The sequence below is a fragment of the Gymnoscopelus microlampas genome (assembly GCF_963454915.1).
Source record: "Gymnoscopelus microlampas genome assembly, chromosome: 3".
Taxonomy (NCBI): Eukaryota; Metazoa; Chordata; class Actinopteri; order Myctophiformes; family Myctophidae; genus Gymnoscopelus; species Gymnoscopelus microlampas.
In genome coordinates, this window is record NC_139940.1 from 14,080,552 (window position 1) to 14,100,877 (window position 20,326).

Below are 20,326 nucleotides of genomic sequence, written 5' to 3' on the forward strand. Positions count from 1 at the left end.
ATGGTGGTGGACGAAATGCTCATTCAAACACTGCAGGCAGACGACATTCTTACAGAGAGCATGGCAGAGAGTATTCTGGTATGTACAGTATGTCATTCAAGGTGTCACACACACACACACACACACACACACACACACACACACACACACACACACACACACACACACACACACTACACCAAATATAGCCGATACACAAGCTCGCGACACATTGTGAGCTATATTATGTATTATTATTATTCATTTTAGTTGTGTTTGTCCCAAAATGTTTATGCTCAAATTGTTGACCAGGCAGTACCAGGATTAGAGTAGACTACATTTCACTTTCATGTTTTACTGAATACTACCATGTTCCTTTGCAATTGGAACCAGTCATTGAAGAGATTGCACTTTATGCTGTACTTAGTGACATTTTGTTCGTTAAATTCCCTTTCCCCATGTACCCTGGTGTGTTTAAAATCCTTAGAAAAATCATCCTTGTCCAATAATTATTAAAAAAAAATCTTCCTGCATTCACTATACCCCACAGTTGGGGTTACGTTTGTAACTTATAGTTCTTCTACCCTAGAGCACCTCTATGTTTGCCCTCATTTAGTATTCCTGTGGATCTATGAATGTGACTGTGGCACGCCCCTACAATTAATTTTGTGTTGATAGACAGAAAATGGATCCCAGATTCTAACCTCGGATATACAGATTTTGTCTTTTAGATCACTTGTTGTTTTAGCTACCAGGCTGTCCCAGTGTGTCTCTTAAATGATCTCACATGGTTTTCCTTTCTCACCTGTCACCTCTTGTTCTGCTCTAGACTGAGAAAACCTCTCAGAAGCGTAACTGGCGCTTACTCTTCCTGCTCCCCAAGCGAGGTCCACGGGCATTCAGCAGCTTCTGCTGTGCCCTCAAAGAAACGGAACAGCAGCACCTGTGTGACCTGCTAGCCCAGGCCCCGGAGAGAGACAGCACACAGAGGAACACCCAGGTAAGGGGATGCTGAGTTTATAGGGTAGGCCACTATGCTGCTTATACTAGTAGGTGTGTGATTTCTCCTCCAGAATGTCACACATGTGAACATGCATGCAAACATGCACGGCTATTTTCAGTGTGCGACACACTCAACATCATACTGAATCAATATTCAGTAACTTATTGTCACATCAACCAATGCTGCAAGGAATGTGTCTGCACACCCAGCATACTTTATACTCCCACACAATACACATACTAAATGTAGATGGCAACAAGAGTCATCAATAAACATGCGGAGTACTAGAGAGAATTTGCAGTGCTTAAATCAATGCTAGACGGACAAAATATTTTCACACAAAAAAAAACAGGCTACATTTGGACACTACCAGTCTCTAGTCACTTAATGGAGTCCCTCAGAGGTTTCTGCCTGAGAAAGTGTCGGACAGGGCTGCCAGTCATACACAGACACCAGAGAAGATGAGACTGGAGCACCAAGACAACCTTTTATATTAGTTGTCACAATCTCCCATCCAACTGACATAGTGTAGGAAGAAATAACTAATTTGATTTGTCTAGAGGTTTATAAATAATTCGGGATACGCATGTATAACTGCTATCCACTATCAGTCATATGTTGACATGTATTTTAGTCAAGTGTTTAGATGGACTGCAATCGATAGGGACCTCACAATATGATACATAGTTTAACTTTCTGTGAGTGCTGTTTTATTTATATTGTTGTTATGTAATTATTCTCATTCAGTATACCAAAAAGTGAAAAACATACTTCCGTTTACTATTCTTAATACTGGGATATGACCGGTTGATTATATTTTCGGAGTCCCTCCCCCGAACACGGGCCAATTGTGTTCGTGTAGACGCTTGACAAAGCCGAATGCACCACAGTGGATTCGGACCCACAACAACCTCCGCGGTGGTGGGCAGGCACTTTACAACTGCGCCCCCCCCGAGTGGCGAGCGCTGATTTACATTTTCAAGATATTCTGTAAATGCCTCATACGGCATGTTGCAAAAACATTTTTGCTGACACTTTATGGATAAAGGTCTTTGCAGATAAAATGACATATTGTCTGTGTGATGCGTTTTGTCATCTGTGAACTGCTGGGAACTTGGTCCCCAGCAGTTCCCCAACTGGTTTCCATTGTCACTCTGTGGGCCAAGTAATGCAACAGGTTCCCTCCATGCTTCCTTTGCATTAATCAGTTGCAACCGCATCTTGGCTGTATTACAACAATACTGTATTTTGCCATGACAGACTTTACATAACGCATAGTCATAATGTTGCTGACGGACAGAAAACTTGTATATCAATATTTCATATTTTTTCCCCATAAATTAATGCCCTACTACCGCATGACAGTGTTACACGAAAGTAGCGAGAGCTTGTGATTAAATGATAACTACATTGGATCCATTGGAACACTCTACATTTCCTGAAAATTAACGTTTTTGCACATACAAGGTTTCCACCCGACAGTGATGTTATAAAACTACGCTTTTGCATTTTCAATTCTAAACGCCAAAGTTGCACCAGACACTGGATTTAAAATGGGCAGGTGCTGCTCCATGTTTTGCTACCTTCTTTAGAGGAAAGATAACAACTTTAGGGCAGTGACGTGACAAACAATCTGAAATCAGTGTTTTGCAGTTCAAGAGCCCCATGATTCTGAAGCACTTCTGCATGACAGTGACATCCCTGAAGAATCTTTGGTATATTTATTCTAGTCTCTTCCTCGCCACTTTCACTCACGTCTACTCGCATATTAAACACCGGAAAGGAAGTGTTGAATTCGTTATTTCAGCATTGCCGTTTTGCCCACTTTGAACATGACAAAAAAACAACAGTTTTATGCCTCAATATGCAGACTGAAGTCATTATTATAACACTCATCCAAAAAGGTATCCATAGCTTTAATGACCCCCCCCAACCCTACACAATGGCCTTAATTCACATATAATTCAGAGAGAGCTAGGATCATATATCCCTACAAACTACAGTCCAGTCATACAGCTCTCGTCCAGACAGTGGATAGCAAACAGAGAGGAACAGAGAGACCTGAGCAGGCTGGCCTGTCCATGGTACTACAGACTGCTGCTCTCATGCCCAATTTATGTTCCGTTGTACACCGGTGTCGCGTGACAAAAATAGCAGACGGTAGAGCTTGGTGTTTTTGGTGTGTGACACCATTGTACAACAAAGTATAAATAGGCTTCACTTCAGACAGACAGACTGACAGAGAGGGACAGACGGGAAAGAATGAGATGGAGGTGAGAATATCAACCCACATAAACCTGAGGTTAGCCTGCAGATTTAATCAGATGAGTTACTAGTGGGTACCACCTTTACAACCATTTTAATATCTATCATTTGCCACTTAGGCTCAATTTATACTCGATTGCACAACGCCATAATGCGACGGAGTATAAATTGGGCATTAATACATAACAGTCATACTTGGATCTACAGAGAATCCTGACTCCTGTCAACTGTTAGCCGGATTGACATGGTGCTGATTTGCTGGTCATAATTTTGCTAGTCATTTAGACCCTCCAGAAAAACGTGGGCAAAAATCCTTCATTATGCAGGAAAAAGTGTTTGATTTTGCGGGCAAAAATCCTTGATTATGCAATGGAATATGCAGAGGATTTATGTGAATTTATGCGGTGAAATTGCGGGAATAAAAAAAAAAAGCCGAAATTTGCGAAAGTTGCGATCTGTGCCATTTGACTGATTATGCATTGAATTATGCGATCGCGAAATCACTTTTTTTCTGGAGGGACTAAATGTAGTCCAACAGGGTATATCAATATAACAAAAAAAAACTAAACAATTCGTAGGCTCCACAGGGGAGTTGCTAAAGTAGATGCATTAAAATGATTGACTTTCACCATCACACATACTGTTTCCCCCAGTGTAATTCAGTTTAATTACTTATGCATGTGTGATTTTTGAATTTCAGAGGTTTGTGGACTCGTCCCTCCCTTTCCCCACTGAAGAAGTAATTGCTGCTAAGAGACCCAGAACACATGGTGAGTGTTTGATACGCTGTGGCCAGCATTCAACATCAAAAGCCCTCTATATCAGTATTTATTTTTTGCTCACAATATTTTTCTCTTGTCTCCTTGGAGACTGAGTAATGAGTGGGGTCTGGGGAAAGTGTTTCTTTCAAAGTCCTGTTTTAAAGAGAAGGGTGGTTGAGTTAATTTGCTTTCCCAGAGGTGTAAACTAGGGCAATGCTCCAAAAACCTAGAATAATGAAAAAGCTTTTTTTATTCTAACAGTTCCTTTGGGAACTGGAATGCTTCGACTTGTGTACAGACAGGTATTTTCCTGTCACTAATGCCTGATTTATGCTCCGTCGTACGACAAAGTATAAATCAGGCTTAACTATTGTTACGGACAGGCGTATCAAGTGTTCCGTGTGATATAACCGTATCGGTGTGAGAAGTGGCAGAGTGGTAGCTCTTTGCATGCGCCACGCCCCGTCAGTGACTCACTCTCTCACAGCACTCATACAAAGGTTGTTGTCATACCAGAGGCTCCGATTACCACACAACAAGCTGCAAACGTTACAGAAACATTTAAGCCTTGAATGGCTCTCTCTCTGGTGGTTGAGACATTCTGGATGGAGTCCAGTATTGTAATGGGAGCAGACATGCAGAGCAGCGTGTAACAATGATCCTGTGTGTGTTCCAGAGTCCATGGAGATGAGTCTGGATGCTGACAGCCCCATCACCACTCCTGTGCAGGCCTGCTCCCATGACTTCTACCTCACCCACTACCAGCAGGTAAAACTCCACCTCACTCCCCACTGGATGACGTCAATGCAAACATTGCATGCTATTTTTGGGCCTGTGGCCCTTATGCTCTTCTAAACAAGGTCACCGGTGTCACAGGCGGGGATCTGTCTAGGAACTCTAGTGAAAAACTCTCCTATTAACTATTTGAACCTGCACTTATTGGCTGAGTCGCTCTCTATACTCTAGGTTCAAAGAAGACTGCCTTGCTGAATTATAAGTTCAGCAAGGCTGTGAGATTCGTGAGAATGATGTTTCTCATTGTATTCTGTACTACTAGGTTCAACAGAAGCTGTGAAAAGGATTTTCTGATATGTGATTTTCTGTGAATGAACACATTACTATGAATGGAGAAACATTCTATCTGTAGGTCTGGCTATGACATAACTAGATGTAGAGCTACATGACTTATAGACTGAAACTGAGCAATGATATAAAATCATTTATTTAAAAGGTCTCATGACAACTAGGGTCTTGCTATCAGCTAATGCTGGTCTCTGTTCCGCATGTTACTGCTCTCATTTCACGCATTTAGCTGATATTCCAATAGATTAGGGCTAAGACGAGAGGAAGGAGACATTTTTCAAAATAAACAGTATAAAACGGGAATAAGAGGATATGAGGAGGGAGATATGATTTACAGATGAAAGTGGAATGGAAGATAGTTTTTTTTTGAAGAAGGTTTTTTTAATTAACTTTTTGTTTTAATTCTCCATTATAATCATTCTGTCTCCCTTCTCTCTCTCTTTCACTTTTCCTGCTCCCCCTCGGTCTCTCTCCTGAACTGTGTCTGGCTCCAGTCCTACAAAATGACGTCGTCACCACGGGGCTTCGCCATGGTGATCAGCAACGTGACCTTTGACCCCCACGCCGCCCCCGAACTCGACTCCAGGAAGGGAGGCGAGGTGGACGAGGAGGTCCTCAGGAAGGTCTTCACAGAGCTGGACTATGTGGTCATTGTCAAGAGAAACCTCCCTGCTCAGGTAACACACGCTCGCATACACAAACGGAGACAAACACAAACCATATGCGCACATGCACTGATACACATGCATGTGAATGGAAACTACAGAAACAAATGCATACACAACACTAAGCCCACACACACACTCAAACTTGTCATTTCTGTTGACATTCACACAGATGTTCTTTTGTGCAGTAATTGACTGCTTCCAGCCACATCCAAGTGACTAACAAACAAATCATACACACACACACGGGTTGATACAGATTCCCTGCAGTGTTGTTAGTAAAGTGGTTTAGTTTGTGGACGCAGAAAGAGGTAATGAATGGAGGAGATGTTTGCTTAACTTGCACTTCACAGGGTCCTGCCTGCTGGCCTGTTATAAAGATGGTGCTAATTGCTCAGGCAATGATGCTATCTCTCTGGGACCCCAGTCTACTCAATCCTGTGTTAATTTATCTGAGAGAAATTGATTTCCATTTGTACACTTGCAGACTTACAGACCCGTAAGGGTCCATTTGGTTTTTACTATCAGTGATTTAGCTGCAAAACCCCTGGAACCCCCTCAAGTATCAACATGGGGTCCCTGGACCCCATGTTGAGAAGCAGTGGTCTAGAGTGTTTAAAGGAATATCTCTCTGTGTGCTGGCTACTCTACCAAGGGGAATGAAAAAATCGGTAGTTCTCTGTGTGCGTGCGCATGTGTGTGGAGTGGGTTATGTATTACTGTCCCTGTGTACCAAAAAAACCTGAAGGATAGTATGGGGGACGTTAGGATTCCAAATTACGATTGGTACAAAATAGGTGTAGGTTGGGCAAGCAGTAAAAAAAAATAGCATTTTTAATGAAAAATAGCCCTGATGTCCCCACAAGGACAGTATTAAAGATGTCTATTAGTTGGACATCTATGCAACGATATCTTTCATTTTCTGTTGCCTGTGTTGAGCTTTTTTTCTGTGTATCTGACTGTGTAGGACATGCGGGCATGCCTTGAGCAGTTTCGTCGACGCCAGGAGCACAGAACCATGGACAGCTGTGTGGTGTGTCTACTCTCACATGGAGTAGAAGGTGCTATCTACGGCACAGATGGACAGCTGTTGCCGGTGAGTTTGTGTGTGTATGTGTGTCTGTCTGTGTGCGTGCGTGCGTGTGCTGTGGCCGCTGTGGAGCAGCTTTTTTCAAACCTTTTGCATGACTATACTCATTCCTCATCCTTTGGGGACCACTTAGGCCTGTGTTAACCCATTTAAACCTGAGGACCGATTCTAAGTTTTCTGAAAAACTTCAAATATTTACTCAAAAATTACAACAAATGTATGTTGCTACATGCTGTACATAGCAACAAGAACCCCAAAAGGGGTTCCAGTCCTGAAATGTATAGTTACAAATAGGGGTTTCTGCCCAAAATGGGCTAAAAAACTAAACAAAGAGACTATTTCTTTCTCAACATAAAGGTTTATTATGAACATTTCAAAAATGAGAGTAAAATTTCAAGTGACATTTGTTTTATTTTCAGTGTCAGTGTCTGTTGTGTCTTGGACTGTCTGTTGTCTGTTTCTGCTTGCTTGTTTCATTATCTTGCCTCTCCTCTTTCCCTGCCAGCAAATGATGATTGAAACAAGTTATTATCAAATTAATATACAAATTACAATTCATCCACATTGTATCACGCTATTAGGCATGCTACCAAAATGTAATTAATTTAAAACTACAGTATATGATACCATGTTGAACTCGCTGTAATGTGCTCACCTAATGAGATGAATGCACGCACCTGCTTTGATACAACCAGCCGGTCAGACCGAGGAGGGAAGGAGGAGAGGAAAACATTGTGGTTCTGTGTTTAATTTGAGTTGCGGTCAGAGCAGAAAAGATGGATGGAATGGAAGAGGAGTGTTTCCACTGCCATCTCGCTAAGTTGCGTGTATTCTCTGCTGCAGGCCAGCCAGAAATTATACTCAGACAGAACTCGTTAAAAACAAGCGTATAAGCCCCCGTCGCACAGCAACTCCAAAATTGAGTCTCCCAGGTTTGATGGCAAAATGCAATCGGTGGCGGTGATGAATGAATCGCGCATTCCATTGTTTTCCTGTGTGTACGGATAGTGCTATAATCCTAGATAGTGGTCAGTGGATAGTGGGAACTGTTGTAAATGTCTGTTTTCATTCAGAGCCTGGGATTGTCATGGAAACCCACTTTCTTTACTACAACTGGTGCAGACTGCTGGATAAATTAGTATTTCAAAGATGTACAAAGCAAAAAAATATATAAGTTTATGTAAAATATACGTTTTTTTTACTTTTTTCAAAGTTTAAATCAATGACTTTATTACATACATCTACAATTGGGAGCTGTCTACTGCTATGGTATTGTGTTTTATTTTTCTTCTCGATTTCAATATACTGTACATATATCTGTCTACTGCTAATGCAATCTTTCACTTTTGGCCAATGAGCAGCACAATACAGTATATCACAGACTCTCGAAGGGCACATTGGCTATTCAGATGAGCTGTAAGACATCATTCACAACAGCTCATACCCACCAGTATTATAGCAGAGCAAAGGTGCTCAGTCAGAGTAGACTTTTGGCTTGATAGACCAGTACACTGACTGAACGATTACCTGCTACTAAACATAGCATAACAATGGATACTCTCACCTGTGAAGGAGAATGGGACTGCATCCTCCAAATCCGACAATACAAGAATTGTTTTAGCCGCGAAACACTTGATAATCGTCCATTAAGACAATAACAAGACGTTTACATAGCCGATAATACTGTTTACAAGACGGGGCACATCAAACGGGCACAGAACACTCGTCAGACTTGTTGCTACCTCTTAAAGTAATACAACCAATGCATTCCACTGGTCTGGAGAACCACCGCATCCAGGACAGCAACCATTCAGTGCCTCTCCCTATCTGCCAGGCTCCAGCAGGCACTATGACGTGATGCAATCTCACACTACTTTGGCAAAGGACCTGACATGACATGACATGACATGCAATAAAAGAATGTTGTTCTGAATATCATTTAGATCAGGGTTTTTCCTGCATAGAAGAATTTGTGGTGCCCCCAAAGAAGTTTTAGCCACCCCCAAAGAAATATCACCAGCACCAAAGTGATAAGAATTGAGAATAAAGTATGTATTGATGATAAAGTAAGACGAGCTGTTATGTGCTGTTATCTACAAAATAAGTCACTAGGATTGTTGCCAATCACATTGCCCCTTCGAATGGTTTATGGCATTACACTCCCCACAAACTAGACGGTATGCACTTTAAGTATGCACTTTAAAAATTGCTACATAATTGCACTAAGCAGTTTCTTCTACTGTCTATACTGTATACATGAGCCAAAGCTGCAGCTTGGTCCTGGTTTGGTTCTGTTTCTTGTGTCTCTTTTTGTTCTTGTCTTTGTGCTGTTGTTTATTGTGTTGTCTTGTATGTGAGAGGAAGCACCAAGACAATTTCCTATCAAACTTGTTTTGAAATGGCAAATAAATACTTGAACTTGAACTCCCCTCTCTCTCAGACGCACTTCCCTCCCTCCTTCCAATGTTCTAATATTTTTGAGTGGTGCCAACCACTCCTATATCTGACTTTGTCCGCGTGTCTGTATGTATGTATGTCCAATAAACAAACATTGATGACAACATCAATACGGGGCTCATCAAAGGCACCACTCTCTTCACACAGGGTGTGATTTTTTTCTTTACCATTGTAATTGCTAAATTGGGGTTTAATTTCATCAAACATAATAGACATTTTAGTTTATCAAGGGGTCAGAAATAACAGGAAAATGCATAGATTTCTGTCAAATAACGCAGGCTCGTTGCCTTTAACTTTGCACGTAATTGAGGGCGTATTATGTACAGGGGTGCACATAACTTTTTAGGTCTGGTACGCAGAAGAGCACCTGGACATGTGACTTGGTGCGCATGGCGCCCGTCCCGTTTTGTCAACGGGGGGGGGGGGGGGGGGTTCAGCACGGTGCCCACCGGACAGTTTTGTCAACGGGGGGGGGGGGGGGGGGGAGAAAAAAAGGACGCTCTGCTTCTAAATTCCGCCGATTTTCGTTTTTTTTTCTCACGCTGTTAGATAAAGCCCCCAAGGTTGGTGCCCTGTGCTGCTGCGCTGATTTTATCCGCCAGACTGGGACGTTCACGGCATATTTTGCACCATTACGGTGCGTTCATCATCGGTCACGAGTGCCTCTAACAGCCGCTGCTGGCTGCGTGCACGCAGCAAGGCAATGCAAGGCGATGCGAGGCGACGCGAGTCATATCTCTACCCCTGTGCCTATAATGGCTGTACATGGGGCCGACGGGTGCTTTAGAGTGATTGTGTGAGTGTGGCTTCAGGAAGTAAATTCCTAGCCTCGATCTCCAGGCTTTTATTTTTTATTTTTGCTAAAAAATAAAAGCTTGGAAATTCCTGTCCCAGCTGTTGGTGCGCAAAAGCGCCTCGCGTCGCCTGATGTGGTGCGCATTTTTTATTTTGGGTGCGCATGCGCACCTGCGCACCAGTTATGTGCACCCCTGATTATGTACCTATACTATGTCGAGGTCTTGTTGGAGTTTGTGACTTGGCTTACATCATGTGCCCCTCTGTCTGTTTCAGCTGGACTGGGTGTTTGAGGCCTTTGACAACGCCCACTGTCCTCTGTTGCAGAACAAACCCAAGATGTTCTTCATTCAGGCCTGCAGAGGAGGTAAGGCATTGAAGATGGTCATGAATGAAGCATGTGTGTGTGAAGATGTTTTCACGTTTATGTGTGATTGTGTTTGCACAGCTCTGTGTGTGTGTGTGGGGGGGGGGGGGGTAGGCAGACAGGCAACAGGGCTTTAATGTCAGTGGATCATAAAGCTAGTTGCTTCAACTTGCCTGGTGGAAGTAACTGTCCCAGAACCTGCTGGTCCGGACCTTAAGGCTTTGGTACCGCTTGCCATTTGGTAGCAGCTGAAACAGTCCATAGTTGTGATGGCTAGCGTCCTTGCTAAATCCTACTGGCTACACTTATGGTGTCTATATCCTGGATGAAGGCAGTGCCGGCGGTGAAGCATCCGGTCAGAATACTTTCAGTGGTAGAAGGCTAGAGTTGCTTGGATCGATCGGCCATGGTATCGGGATCAGCAACTAGCCCAGCCCTGGTCTCAAAGTGAAGTTGTTGCACTGTGAAACGTGTTCAAAACGTCTTAGATAAACCACTGGAATAATAAATGATCATCATACAGCTCAAATATACGTCTGCTAAGCTAACCTATGTTGTTGTAGTCATCTTGAATTGACCATATGTGCAATAATGCAACTGCAACTATTTGTCTTAAATTCTTGAATTCATATTTCTTTAGTTGGCAATAATTCAACTGAAAACCAGTGTTTTGAGACATATAGTATTTTATTGCTACACAATAAATAGTAAAAAGTTATTCTACATAAATATTGAAAAATGAAATAAAAAAATGAAATGTCCACCCACATGATCGGTATCGGGCTTCAGATGATCGGTGATCGGAGCACCTCTACTTGGGTCCCATCCTCGTGACTAAATAATAGCTCTGGACTCAGGGTCCGAAATTAACACCAGCCAAGTGCCAAATATGGGCAGATTTTTCTTTGTAATCTACCTGACAATTTGGCATAACATGGGCAACTTTTTTGCAATAAAATATCAGCATCGATGTCTCAGCACGAGTAAGAGTTGTAACAAAATATCAGCCTTGGTGACTCATACAGTACACAAGTGAATGAACTTGCTGGTGTGATGTTCTCATCAACATACTGGTAATGTCTTAGTGCTCGAGTGATCTATATTCCATCCTTAATTAATAAACACGCGTGTTCCCCAGATCTACAATAACAGATAAACCTGAACCGTTCTCTCCTTATCCCACCTGCATGTTCTAGATGAGATGGACTGTGGTGTGGTGCAGACAGACGGTCCAAACAGGACCAGCTCTCCCAGCTGTGAGCAGAGGGACGCTGGGAGGGAGGGAGAGGGGGACCCAGCCTCCAGACAGAGCGAGGAGACGGGGAGGCCCAGAATAAAACTACCCCAGCGCTCTGACATGATCTGCGGCTTCGCCTCCCTCAAAGGTCAGAAGATTTGTGAGTGGATTTATTTTCCATTCTTTTTTTATTTTACTTTTATGTTGTAGTTAGTATATAAGGAGTGGATGACTGGCCAGAGATACTCTGTATTATATCTTAACCCATTAAGACCTGGAACTGTGTCATTTTTAGATTTGAGCTAAAAAGCATTATTTTACACTTTGGCTATTCAAAAATAGCAGATATACAAGCTCGTAGCGCGGCACCGAGTGCCGCGCTACGAGCTTGTAGATCTGCTATTTTTGAAAAATCGTGAAAATGTGTGCAAATCTTTGAATATATATATTTTTAAAGCGAACATTTTTAACTCAAATCTTTGCTTCTGGGGGTCCCTGGAACAAAATATTTTGATTGGGGTCCGCGGCCAAATACATATAATTTTGGGGGTCCTTGACATGAAAAATATTGAGCACCACTGATATAGAAACATGCGTTTTTCAGAAGGCTGTTGAGATTTAGGAGACATGTAGAATCGGCTTCAGGTCTCAATGGGTTAAGCATTTTCTTGATCCGGTCTAGGGTAAACATAATGTCTAGGCAACATTCTGTGATCCTATATGTCGATTAGGTTAGAGAGAAGTGCCAGGCATAAGAAATAAAATACAAGGGAACATACATTTTTTTGCCGGGTGGGCGGGACATTTTACGGTTTGTTTGGATACGACATGGATAGTGTAGAGAGATGGGAAACTGAGGGCAGACATGCAAGACATGATGGGAGTTGGATTCAAACTCGAGTCTTCACGACTCACAAGAAATACATATCGTGACTGTCGGATGGAAACCTTGTAAGTCCAAAGCGTTTCTTTTCAGGAAATGGAAAAAAATAACCTCGTTCCAATGGATCCAATGTAGTTATTGTGTGGTCACGTCACGACACGCTGTGAGCTACTAGAAGACCGGCCATTTGCGCTACTTTTGCGCGCCACTGTCGTATGGCAAAGTATAAAATAGGGCTTAAGTGTTTAAAGGACCATCCTCCTATAATTTGGCAAAGCTCTGTGAGGGTGGTCAGCCCAAATCTCTTCTGCCCGGTTCTCCTCAGTGGCTCGAGCAATTGATCTGAATTTGCACACAGCCATTGACCATTATCATGTGCATGGAACAGCGACAGCGACGCCCGTTTTTCACTTTCCCCAAATGTCAGCTGTTAATTAGCGCTTTTGTGTTCGCTGGCTCCCGGGTTGCCAAATCATGTGCGCATATCCCCCCATGGGTATGGACTAGTTACCATTAATTTATAAAAAATTCAAAAATGTTTTAAAGGGATTCTAGGTAACTTGAAGCCTAAATTTGAAAATATTTATATATATATATTTAGCATTTTTTCCCCTCTATCAGCCACTATATAATGATGCTGGGGTGTTTTCCTGCATTGAAACACAGTCCTCTTTCTGAAATCCGTATTTTCCCTACTATTTATGTTTTGACATCCGGGTATCCAGCTCTGTCCGGGACGTAAATGAAACGCACGCATGTGTGCATCCGTGTCCGTGTGGCGAGTTCGAGTGAAACCGAATGGAACCGAGTGCAGCCGACAAAAATGAATTTAGTTGTTTAATTTCATATATGTGGTCAATTAATCATGACAGAGCCTATTTAAAAATAAAAAGTAAATCAGAGAACCGGCAGGGGCGGGCAGTGACACGTATGTATCCGAATAAAGCAACCTATTTTCGGCATTCATATTAGCTGGGGAAAATGAGCTGCTGATTGGCTGAAGGAGAATGAACTGCTGATTGGCTGAAGGGGTTGTCAGTCAACGGTACTAACTGTTTGACAACAGTTTTTGTCTTTTTTTGATCTCTGAAGTTGCCTAGAATCCCTTTTTAAATATGGAAATACAAGGTTTCTGCCCAACAGCGGCGATATGGTCAGCGCAATTGTATTGATTGTGTATTTAATTATAACCTGTTGTCAGGCACGGCTGCAATGAGAAACACCAAGAGAGGATCATGGTACATCCAGGAGCTCGACACAGCACTGCGTTGCCGCTCTAGAGACACGCACATCGCCGACATGCTGGTGCAGGTAAAAAATAAATGCTTGTTCACAACAAGGGTATAATGGTTAACTAAAACTCAAAATAACAAAAACTAGATGTGAAAAAAAGTTTTAGTTACCTTGAATTAGAATAAAAGGCCTTACAAAATAACTGTAACAAACAAAAATCTGAGAAAATGTCCTTAGTTTTAATCTTTGTCAATGTATTTCATACAGTATACACAGTAATCATAATACCTTGTATGACCTTTTCTTTTTGGAAAGTGCAAAACTATAACAATTGGAACACACACACATGCTCCATTTACTCTGATCATTTGCTCTGATCTTGTGAAAAGCGCCTGCTAAATGCCTTAATTGCGAACGCAGCGCAAGGAGGTGCGCCTCCGCAAGTGGAGCTTACTACTGTATGAAACCGTGCTCGGCTTGTCTCTGTGTCTGTGTGCACTGCCTGTGTGCAGCCGCGCCCCCATGTGACTCACGCTCTCATTGGCTGCTAACAGATCTCAGAGTGCACTACAGTGTGGCTGAAATCTGCCTGCCCCTGGGTGACTAATTACACTCCTCTGAGAGAAATATAGCAGCTACAGTCAAAAATAACACATCTAAAAGCATCTACACAAGTTCATCTATTGGGATATCTAAGAATTCCATGTCATTTGTGCATATTTCAGGCCGGATGGCAAGTTGAAAACACCTTAGTTTGAGGACAGTTTCAGATACAATTGCTCATTCCTTTTTATTCTTCTTATTGTTATTTTCGAGCTGCCTTCGCTTCCCGTGTTTGCGTGTCTTACTTGTCGTAACAGATGTGTGTGTGTGTGTGTGTGTTGTGTGTTTACTTTGTACTTGGCCAGGTAAACGCACGCATCAAAGAGAGGGAAGGTTACGCCCCCGGCACAGCACACCACCGCTGTAAAGAGATGTCTGAGTTCACCAGCTCCCTCTGTAAAGACCTCTACCTGTTCCCCAAGTACCTCCCCCAGTACTGATACACACACACACACACACACACACACACACACACACACACACACACACTCCCTGGGCGCTGTTCATAGTTGCCCGCTGCTCCTAATAGTTAGGATGGGTAACTGCAGAGGACAAAGTCAAGGTATGTGTAAATGCATTTGGCAGGTATCCAATCAGCTACTAAAGGGGACACATTACACACACACACACACACACACACACACACACACACACACACACACACACACACACACACACAGTCCATTCCTGGGATTTCTCCCATTGCCACTGAAGAATGAAGCACACACTCGTGCATTTCAGCTGACTTCTTGACACACACGCACAGAGACATTCCCCAACTGCTACAACTCCAGACACCTTCTTACAGAGGATTTATTAATTCACATTTGCTGTACAAATACTCACACAAACACACACACACACACACACACAAATCTTGGAACACAAAATGCGACAAGCTTATGTTAATCTACATGTACATGGAAAGTGCGCCATGTATTTGCAAACAACTTATTAGCTAAGCGTATTCATGTGTTTGTGTATCTATGCCAGTTAAGGGTTTTTAAATGTGTTCATCTTCTGAGCGAATGGGACAGAAATGAAAAGGTTTTGGGGGGCTTATGGTTTCCTACTATGCAGTGTGCTTGGCGTTTCAGGGGTCTCTTAAAATGTATTTTGTACACAGATCTATTTTTGTTGCTTTTATTTTGTAAGAAATTGTTTTTATAAGAATTATTGTCCCATTCCCTGTTTTGTACATGATGTTTGTAACTGGCAGCCATATTGTTACCACAGCCAACCAGTGGGGGGCAGTAGAGTGTGCCATAGAGAAGAGAGGGGGACTCCTTATTTTACATTCAAAGTATTTAGCTTTTACATAAACATTAGTGTAACCTTAGAATACGCTTCAGTTTGTATCATCCAGTGATTCATTTGAGTATTATCATGTTTGTCACAGAAATGTGCTCCAACAACATCACAAATAACAGGTCTAAGTGTCCAGACATTTTTATTTTTAGTGTGTTTCACAGACTTCTAAATGATGTTTACTCTGAGTTACAGAGATAAAACAGGTAATATTATTTTACAGCATTTATGCCTGATAGCTGTGTAATTGTATATTGTTGCTGTCGGGCGGAAACCTTGCATCTCCAAAACCGTTACTTTTTACAAAATCGAAAAGCTAACCTGTGTTCCAATGGATCTAATGTTATTATTTAGTCACAAGCTCTTGTTAATACAGACAGACAGACATATTTTCAAAAGTGTTCAACATAAAAAAGCACAATTAGTGGATCAATAAGCTCAGTGTTTTGCGTGAGACTGTCATACCATATGACAGCATTGTGCGGAAATAGCGTATACTTTTTACTTTTGATCTATGAGCTTATACTTAAATAAAACAGGACATACATAAGGGGGGTGAAATATGGAGATGCAAGGTTGCTTCTGCCTGACAGCCCTGATATTCATTTCAGTCAAACATGGTGCATATAGTGATTCTGACAGTAAAGCTGTTACTGTATGCAGTGAAGCAGCCTGCAGTAGCGTACTGTAGGTGTGCAGAGTGCGGATCACAGCTATTTCACACAGTCGTCACAGAGAGGTATATCTTTAGATGTGATGACAGCGGGCTTAATAGGCAGGGCAACAGATACTTTTAAATGCTAGTTATTCAGATAATGTGAAAAAAAAACTGTTCTTACAGACGTTATGTTATAATTTGGCATTCCCATAAAAACAATAAATATGTTTTATGAATGTTGGGAAAAGGCGTTTGAACAGCTAAATGTGCTCCGCTCCCAACATTCAGTTGTTGTGATGTCAACGAGTGGAGCGTGTCTGTCCTCAACTAAACTCCCTATAAACAAATATAGGATATTTATATCATCAATATACATATAATATGACCTTTTAATGTAGAGAGGCTTCCAGACTCCAGAGCATTGCAAATATTTTGAATGCTAGACATTTTACACTTCCTCCACTCATGATGTCATCACTGTGCAGTTAGCTTTCAGGGTCACCTTTTTAAGTCATTTCCATATACTTACTTGAAAAACTAAACTGATATTAAACTTGTCCTTTATCTGTTTGCCCTACCTTTTTAATAGGCAGCTAATAAAGCACTATCTGGGGGTATTCTTCCCTTGTGCTTTACCATTTTCCCATTTCAAAATTTGTCTTGAAAACCACAACCACCCACTAGTAAGGAGGATGTATTCTTTTCCACAGCCCCCCCAGGGTGGAGGTAGTGGTGGTCCACCAGGGGAATGTGGTGCTAGTTCTGAGGTCATACAGCCCACCGTATGAACTCTGACCTTTAGGCTAACTCTGACTCCTAAACCTTATTTCTCCTGGTGTGGATGACCTCTGAACCCACCCTCTACCCACCCACGCACCACTTCCCAGTTAAGCCTGATTTATACTTTGTCATATGACGGTGTGCCACGCCCCAAAATAGTCGATCGACAACACTTTGTGAGCTTGTAGATTGGCTGTTTTTGGCATTAGACACCGTCGTACGACAAAGTATAAAGCCGCCATTAGCTGTGCCGCTCTGCTGTGTTAGGAGGATCAGTTGTTTAAACTGATGAAATAGGACAGTCATTTTGCTGATTGGAGTTATACCGTGATTTTTATAATCGGCATCATAAATGACAATGTGACAATGTGTTTTATGTTTCATTTAGTAGAAAGATAGATAAGCTAGCATACAGAGAGGAGACATGAAGGGAGTTGGATTCCGGACTCGAGTTAGTGCACTGACTGGTCAGTGCACTAACTAGCTGAGCCCCCAGGCACCCCAAAAGAATATTGATGACAACTTTCATGTTCTAGAACAGGGGTCTTCAACATGGGGTCCGGGGCCCCTAGGGGGTCCTCAGAGTTACTACAGGGGGTCCGTCAAATCTCTGTGTGACATGATTTTTTTTTTACATTAACCACTTGAACCCTAACATCCCTTTTCTGAGGAGAACTTGAGCCAAAAATAGCAGATTGGCTATTTTTGGCAAGGACGTATAGGTGTAGAGGGAAAAAAGAGCTGACCAAGTTAAACTAAAAAAGTTTAATCTGAAGCACAATTTTATACAATTTAGAGGGGGTCCCTGCTCCATCTCTCTCTCAACTAGGGGCAGGGTCCCCACGGTCATGAAATTCCTGGAAATATTTTGAAATTAAAAAAAAAAAAATCCAGTACTGGAAAAGGTTTGAAATTGATCAAACATCATCAAAGGTCCTGGAATTTATCAAGGGTCCTGGAAAAATATTTGGCTATGCATTGTTTTTGGCTATTGATTTTGTTAAAACAAAACATTTTCATAAACATGAATAATATTACACGAAATATGTAACATAAGTAGTTTTTCGCCGAACGGGCTGTGTGACGGCAGCCTAATGTATGTCTCAAACTTTATTTTTTGCTACACTGCCTATCTTTGGGCATTCTACATAGGAGTAAGAGACACATTATTGCGCCGAATGATTGTTATATAGGCCTGGAAATTGGGCTAAATATTCTGGAAAAGTTTTGGAAAAGTTTTGGAAATTCATTGCTAAAAATGTGTGGGGACCCTGTAGGGGGTCCTTGGCCTGAAAACGTTGAAGACCCCTGTTCTAGTGTTTTCACAGGTCTTCCCATAGTTTTTTATTTGTTTTAAATTTCTTTTTTTTAACAGGAAATCCAATTGAGATACAAATCCCTTTTTACAAAAGAGACTTGGCCAAGATGTATAAAGATGTTTTTTGTTTGTTTTGTTTTTTTAACATGCAAGCAGTCTGTGCCACGTGAGAAAGCAGAGTATGAGGCCACCATATTATATATTAAACTGGGTTGCTTTGACAGCTTGTTTGACAGAGAGAGACAGAAAGCTATGGCTCAAGGCCCATGTGATTACTGATCGATGTTTCTAAGAAAAGCCCTGGCCAGGCCAGTGTGTGTTTGGTTACAACAGTGTTGTAGTAGTGAAGAAGGGGATTACGGTTGGAACAGTATTGATTGATGAAGCATCCAGTAGCACAGTAGTGTGGGTGGGGTGCTACATAAATACAGTAGTTAAAGGGTTAGGGCTCGTTTTTTACTCTCTTGCATCAGCTTCGTCTGCCCTGCGAAGGCAAAGAGCAGCACGTGTCCGTAACCTTGAATCATCTTCTCCCGTCCTGCCCAAACGTTTGTTTTTCATTTCATTTAAACAAAAAATGTATGCATCTTTATTTATTTGTTATTGATATTAGGGATGTTAATAATCAGTTAAACAGCTCGTTGGGGAAGGTGCTTTTTTCCCCCAAAACCTGATGGCTGCAGGCAGCCGTCACGTTAACACAGCTGCAAGCTGCCGTATACACGTGACTCAGGGAAATAAAGAACCTTGAGCACTTAAGAAAGTTGACAAGCCACGACTGCTATGGGACTTTTATTTAAAAACTAAGCATTTTGGCAGAATAAAAGCATGTTTTGCAACAAAATTATGATCTGAATCAATATTTTAGCTTTGCATCGATTGTTGCGTACTTGTAATTAGAGTGTCCGTCCTAAGGCTGGGAGTTCGGAGTTCAATCCCCAGCCGAGTCATACCAAAGACTATTAAAAAATGATACCCAATGCATCCCGGCTTGGCACTCGGCATTCAAGGGTCGGCTATCGGTTTTCCTTTCTTTCTCTTTTCTCAAAAATTTTCATCAATTGATATAAAATTGAAATCCCAGTCACTTATTTTGCCAAAAAGGTAAACATTAAAGGAGATATTTCTGTGTTAAATGAAATCTTTTGTCAGTTAAACACACAAAAACCAGTTGCTGCTGTTTGCCTTAGGAGGGCAGTTACACCCGTCTTAGGCTATATTCAGACCGTCAGCGCTAATCAGATTTTTGGCTTATCCAGATTGGAGTCAGATTGGTTTTATCAAGTCTGGTTTGAAATGAGATTCAAAATCTGATTTCTAAATACACCCAGGAGGACACTCAGTCACTGATGCCTGATTTATACTGCGTTCTACAACGGTGTCGCTCGCAGAAAATAGCAGATCTACAAGCTCACAATGTGTTGCGACGTGTGGTGTGCTTGTAGATCTGCTATTTTTGGCGACAACATCGTATAACGGAGTATAAGTTAAGTATTATTCATGCCTATCGTCAGCGCAACAACCATTGCAGATACTGTTGGTTGATGATGTCTGAATAAACAAATCCGATCTGATCACTTGCAGTGTGGACAGTCAGTTCTAAGGATGGTATTTGAGAAGAAAATCTGATTTGCCTGCAGTCTGAACAAAGCCTAAAAGTCTTGATTTTGACCAAAAAGGAGAAATTGTGTGAACGGGACTCTAGTGCAGTATGACAGGAGAACTGCCCTTGTGTATAAGAGGTATGGAAGGGTCAGGTTCACTGCCAAGTTATGGAGAGGCACAGCATAGGGGGGGAAAATAAATTCTGTTTCTGTCAATAACAATGACTGCCAAATGTT

At 41.8% G+C, this 20,326-nt stretch overlaps 2 protein-coding genes across 3 annotated transcripts in view; one reads left to right on the forward strand and one right to left on the reverse strand.

The window, feature by feature from the left end:
• rap1gapl (RAP1 GTPase activating protein-like) overlaps nt 1-8,585 on the reverse strand; it is a 22,433-nt gene extending 13,848 nt beyond the window's left edge. Inside the window, exon 1 of the mRNA XM_084053539.1 lies at nt 8,411-8,585. Within this exon, the coding sequence (XP_083909665.1) occupies nt 8,411-8,434 (24 nt within the window). The 5' untranslated portion in view covers nt 8,435-8,585. The remainder of the gene's footprint in view (nt 1-8,410) is intronic.
• The window catches only part of casp2 (caspase 2, apoptosis-related cysteine peptidase), a 20,299-nt gene extending 970 nt beyond the window's left edge, over nt 1-19,329 (forward strand). Inside the window, exons 2-11 of one of the 2 annotated variants that reach the window (XM_084053544.1) lie at nt 1-78; nt 809-979; nt 3,948-4,017; nt 4,685-4,776; nt 5,586-5,768; nt 6,724-6,852; nt 10,375-10,465; nt 11,662-11,862; nt 13,787-13,896; nt 14,727-19,329. The exon at nt 1-78 is cut by the window's left edge and continues 73 nt beyond it. In XM_084053544.1, coding sequence (XP_083909670.1) covers nt 1-78; nt 809-979; nt 3,948-4,017; nt 4,685-4,776; nt 5,586-5,768; nt 6,724-6,852; nt 10,375-10,465; nt 11,662-11,862; nt 13,787-13,896; nt 14,727-14,861 — 1,260 coding nt within the window. In that variant the 3' untranslated portion in view covers nt 14,862-19,329. The remainder of the gene's footprint in view (nt 79-808; nt 980-3,947; nt 4,018-4,684; nt 4,777-5,585; nt 5,769-6,723; nt 6,853-10,374; nt 10,466-11,661; nt 11,863-13,786; nt 13,897-14,726) is intronic. The other variant, XM_084053545.1, reaches the window with a different exon arrangement.
• Nucleotides 19,330-20,326: the final 997 nt, after the last annotated feature.